The sequence below is a fragment of the Elephantulus edwardii genome, unplaced genomic scaffold (assembly GCF_000299155.1).
Source record: "Elephantulus edwardii isolate Elephantulus edwardi_28Jun2011 unplaced genomic scaffold, EleEdw1.0 scaffold01803, whole genome shotgun sequence".
In the NCBI taxonomy this organism is placed as follows: domain Eukaryota; kingdom Metazoa; phylum Chordata; class Mammalia; order Macroscelidea; family Macroscelididae; genus Elephantulus; species Elephantulus edwardii.
Genome location: NW_006401553.1, coordinates 2,449 through 8,350, shown reverse-complemented (window position 1 = coordinate 8,350; position 5,902 = coordinate 2,449). Strand labels below are relative to the sequence as shown.

Here is a 5,902-nt window from a genome sequence, read left to right as displayed (position 1 = left end):
CCTTCCTCTTGTCCTTGCTTTTGCTGCGACTCCGGCTCCGGCTGCCTCCTTTGCTCCGGCTCTGGCTCCTGCTCTTGAGGTTCTTCTCCTGGCTCCTGCTCTTCTCTTTGCTTCTACTTCTGCTCCCACTCCCTTGCTTCTCCTCCTCCCCTCTCCTCTCTTGGCTCCTGCTCCTACTTTTACTCTTACTTTTATGCCTACTGGGGCTCTGACTCTTGGACTTCCCAACGCTGTCATTGTTCTGGATCTTCTCTTCAGTTTGGTCTTTACTCTTACTACGGCTTTTGTCAGCGCTGCGGCTGCGACTGCGGCTCTTATCATCCTTGCTGGGACTCCTGCTTTTTTCCTTCTTGCCGCGGCTGCGGCTCTTGCTACGGCTACGGCTCTTGCTCTGGGAGTGGGACCGTGACCTGAGGGGACGGGAAGGATGATTGAGTCAGTTGTGCCTTCACAATTTCCAATACTGATGAAATGAAAAGACCAAAGGGGCGTATGTGGAGTCATGTCCCACCCTATTATGTAAGGATTCTACTGGTCAAAGACCACTCTCTGAATCTCAATTCCAATCCAGAGCTAGAAACACTTGGGTGAAAAAAGCAGTGAACCTGGCAACATGACTGAAATCAGTGAGGAGCAGTCTGGACAATCCCTGCTCATCTCCCACACTTCTACCAAGAGGCTGACCTGGATCGAGATCTGCTCTTAGAATGACTGCTTTTGCTGCTGCCACTTCGGCTTCTGCTCTTACGGGAATGTCTGCTTCGAGAGCGAGATCTAGGGAAAGAAAACAGAAATAGTATAAATAGTATATTTTTAACACTGGTTGACAAAAGGCTAGCTGATAAGGGTCAAGTAAGACATCCCTCTAGTAAAAAACGGTAACCAACACCTGTGTGTGCCAAGTCCCAAGTGCTGATGTTGTGAGTCTCAGATCCAGGCACCTGCACACATTCTGCATGAACAGCTCACTCAACACTCTCAGCAGCTTCAATCCCGCACACACAAACCCCCCCTCCCCCACCAGTTCCCTGGCCTCCTGATGCCACTGTTCCTCAAATCAAAACCACAGTCATTCTTGCCTTCTTGCATTCTTACATACTGATGATACTGCCTCTTCACTTTTCTGCCTACCCACCTCTCCCTGTTACAACAGGTCTCCTGACTACACACATTGTTGCCCTTTTCCTACCCATTTACCTCACTGTATCAGAGAGCTATTATTAAGCCAAGCTTAACACTTTTTCTGAAATCTAGACTGTGAGGTCCTTGGAAACATGACTCATTCTTAATATAGGGCCTTAATAGAGGGGCCTTTCTATCTCATGATAGAAAGAGGAAAACCTGTAAAGATTCCTAAGCACCACAGCCAATGAATTCTTGCTAAAAATGTGGATCATGCATCCTAGTCACATTTCTCCAGACTAAATTTCCAGGAAGTTTTGGGATAATATGCAAATTCAATAATACCAAAAGGTGATATAAACCCAGTTTTTGATAGTTTAACAAATATTTAAAGAAATAAAACATGCTGGGGAAAAGCAGAGGAGCTATCTAAGACTAAAGACACATAATCAACTATAACACCTGACTGGGCTGAATGCTGGGAAGGCAAAAAACACCAAAACAAAACACCAAACCCACAAAACAAAAAACGTACCAAAAACCAATGATAAAAGATATCTCTGAACAACTGGAGAAATCTATGGCCTGGATTTTAGGTGTTAATGGATGATAAGCCATTATGTATATTGCAATTAAAAATCTGGACGGAGTATTTGTATACTTTTTGGGGGGGTATCAAAACAAAATGTGTATGAATGAGTGAATGAAAAACCAGTTTCTTTGTAAACTTTTATTCAAATCATATTATTAAAAAACAAAACCCAAACCAATAAAACAACAAAAAAAATTTCAGCAAAGAACTAGGACCAACAGACACCACACAGTGATGCAAGAGAAAGCATACAGGACAACCCATGAAGTGGTCTGTCACAGCCCTGACCTGCTCGAATGTCTCTCACTCCATGTTTATTATTATAAGGGGATGAGAGCTAAGGTACAGGTGACAATACCACAAGAAGACAAGCAACAAAATCCAACTGTGGACAACACAAATAACCCCATTTTCTTTAAGAATTGAATGAACAGAAAGCAAAAAGATAATATAAAAGGAGACAGGCTGGTCATGAGAAGACCGACAAGACTATAATCAAACTGCAACATCAGATCTAGTTGGGATATGAGTAAACCAAGTGAAAAAAATATACACTGAGGCAAATACAGAATTTTGGTATTAAATGACATTATGGAGCTATTGGTAATTTCCCCAAGTATGATAATAGCATTACAGTTTTATTTTTAAAAATTTAAGAGACAGGTACTGAGGTATTTACAGGTAGAATGACAGGATGTCTAGACTTGCCTTAAAACAGAAAAGCCAGAGAGATGAAAAAACAAGACTGGCAAAATAAAACTGCTTTGATTGAGCAAGTGAATGTTCTTAAAAAGATTAAACATACATTAAATGGCTTTCTATAATGATGCACGTATTTATCCATAACAGTATAAACCGAATAACTTTTCACTCTCTTAAGTTCTCAAGCTCCACTGTTCCCTACACCAGCCTTCACTCTGGGAAACTCTGATCCTCAGTCTTTCTAAAACAAACTTCTCTTTACTTGAAAGGCACTTAGCCTCTTTTGCCCATCATCTTCAATTTACCCGTTAGTGATTGGAGTTTATGATACATCCTAAATGATGCCTCTGCTAATAGTGCTATGTACATTTCTTACAACATACTTATGGTATTTATGTTGACTGCTGTTGAGTTGATCATGACTCATAGCAACCCTATGAAGAAAAGGCCTGAAGCTTTTCTATTAACTATTTTTCATTTATCAAAGCTCACAGAGTTTACAACAAATGGTGGAGAGGTTGTAGAGAAACTGGAACCCTTATTCACTATTGGTAGGAATGTAAAATGGTGCCACCACTATGGAAGGCTGTACGGCACTTTCTCAAAAAGATGCAAAACGAAATCAGTTGACCCAGCAATTCCACTACTGGAAATATACCCTAAATAAACCATAACCACCACCTAAGCAGATATATGCACACCCATGTTCATTGTTGCTTTATTCACAATAGCAAAAAGTTGGAAACAACCTAAGTGCCCATCAACAAATGAATGGATAGAGAAGCTGTGGTATATTCACTCAATGGAATATTATGCAGCACTGAAAAACAAGGAACTCATGCAACATTATACAAAATGGGTGATCCTGGAAGACATTATGCTGAGTGAAATATCTCAGTCACAAAAGGACAAATACCGCATAATGTCACTGTTATAAAACAGGACTGATATGGTGATTGGGGGGAATCTAAAAAAAAAAAAAAGAGGGAATAAATAATGTACACAGCACTGAAACAGACAAGGGAGAGAACTGTATAAAAGCAATATATGATTAAGTATTATTGGTATGACAAGAGTCCAGAATAAGAGCTGCACAGTAAAATGGACTTCAATGAAAGAATTCTTCCCCCAAAGAGAAAAGCGAAGGTGGGTGGGGAGGGAAGAGATGCAGAGAGGAAAATGTGCAAAACGGAATGATTGGAAATCCCAAGTTCACTATAAACTTTCATTAAAATCTCAATTTAAAAAAAAAAGAGGAAAAATGATTTATAACATTTCCAGAGGTATGCTATTTAGGAAGTGGAGTGCTTAGCTTATTAGCAAAACAGGCAAAACCAGTCTCCACTGTTGAGCAGCTAGAGTACTACCAAAGTAACCAAAAGACCAGAGTTTAATCCAGGGACCCAAAAACAGATGTGAAAGGCTGCCAGTGACTCTTGCCACAGAGAGAGGACTTTATTTCTATTTGTACTCATGACATTAAAGTTCAAATGTTCAAGGTATTGAGTTATTTATTGAACCAGACAGAACTGTCTTACTGAAAATTCAATACAGGAATTATATCTCTATGATTAGTAAGGAATTATGGCAAGCTCCAACACATAAATGCACCATTTGTACCTTGAATGACTTCGACTTCTGGAATAGGACCGGCGTCGCCTAGAACCTGGCTTGTCTTCAACCAACCGGATTTTTCTGCCATTCACTTCAGTTCCGTCTAACTTTTCTAAAGCTCTTTTCATATCAGAATAAGATAAAAATTCGATCACTCCTTCATTTTTGCGTCCCTTATGAGCATCTGCATAGGTTACTTCTCCTGCTTGACGCATATAATCCTAAAAGAGGAAAGGGAATCCCCAAATAGGTTAAAACATCTTTTCCTAACCAAATAAAAAACTTTCCCTTTCCTTTGAGAAAAGGTAACTCAGAACGAAGTTTGCACCTAAGTATTTTCATCTACCCTCTAATCATTTAATGAAGTCCTTTAAAGTAGTACGTATTAGATAGGAATGACGGTCAGCATTATTTTAGTATGTTATCTGTGATTATAAAAAAATTTTAGTTAAGAGCCATTTTCTAGTGACAAGTTTTATTTACAGAAACTAGGTTTAAGTTTTATCTTTTACACTTCATCATAAACCCTTGTTTTAAATAAAGTAGAAACTGACTCCCAAGTCAAATGTAAATAAATTAATAGATTTTTAAATTAGTCTCAAAAAAAAATTTTTTTTAATTGTTGTATCATCTCTTCAAAACAAATGACAGGTAGGGAGCTCTGCTGGCCTAGTGGCAAGAAGCTGCGCTGTAATCCCAAAGGCCAGTAGTTCAAATCCACCAGATGCTCCGTTAGAGAGAGAGGGGCATTCTCCTCTGCCAGTTGGACAGGATTCAATGTTACACAATAAGAAAAAAAAGGTAATGAAAAACCAAATTGCTATGTAAAGTTTCACTTAAATCACAATTTAATAACACCAATTAACCAATGCAGGCCACTAAGGGAAGTATAAGTAGTGCCCAGGACAAGCTCTTGTAAAAATTCAAGGCTGTGGAGTCAGAACCAACTCATAGATGACCTTCCAGTGGTTTTTAGGAGGCTGCAAATTTCATGAAGACTGGCCATCTTTCTCTCATAGAACAGCTGTTAGATTCAAACCACTCCTTTGTGTGTGTTTTTTTTTAAATATTACTTTTTTTAAATTTATTTTATTATTTTTGTGTGTGTGTGTGTACTGTCAATGTGGATCTGAATGGTACAGGAGGAGACTGTTCCTCCTTCTCCAGCAGAGCATCTGGTGGATTTAAACCGCATACCTTTGGTATTGCAGTGCAGTTTCTTGCCACTAGGCCACCAGAGCTCCCTTTAGAGTATCAACTTTGTGTTAGCAGCGTAACACTGCTTACTAACACCATCCAAATTCCCTAAAATAAATGCTAAAGGGATATAAAAAATTAGTGAAGCCAGACTGCTCCTTGAAGGCAAGAATTTTGGATTTTTGTCTCACATACTTTGGGCACATGGCATGGAGGGACCAGTTCTTGGAGAAGGACATCATACTGGAGGGATAGTGCAGGAGAGAAGACCCCAGATGAGATGGATTAACATGGTAACTGGGGCAATGTGATTAGGTGTGTCAGGGACAGTGTGACTGGCTCAGGATAGAGCAGAGTTCAGAGCTGTTGTACATAGGGTTGCTATGAGTCACAGGCAAATCGATGGCACATAACGACTACACAGAAATTGAAAAGATAAATGGCATTTTAAATCTAAAACTTACGCTATATATTGCTTTTTCCCTATAACATGCCATACACTCAACAGATATATTTGTGAAATGAATATCCAATTAAGCCCATTTTTATACATTACTTTCCATATTTCACCCTGAGGAGAAGCCATTTTCTCTGCTTGCTATTTGATAAACACACTAGCATACCTTAACATGTAACACAAAGTTTTTGTGGACAAGACCAACTGATGGGACTGTA

The 5,902-nt window shown here is 39.3% G+C and overlaps 1 protein-coding gene across 1 annotated transcript; it reads right to left on the bottom strand.

Moving 5' to 3' along the window:
- Positions 1 to 4: 4 nt before the first annotated feature.
- On the bottom strand, positions 5 to 4,251 carry LOC102851001 (serine/arginine-rich splicing factor 4-like; the record flags this gene model as incomplete). The annotated part of the gene is made up of 3 exons (XM_006903470.1): positions 5 to 410; positions 685 to 774; positions 4,037 to 4,251. Coding segments are annotated over 3 exons (711 nt in total), but the record flags the coding sequence as incomplete, so codon positions are not given.
- Positions 4,252 to 5,902: the final 1,651 nt, after the last annotated feature.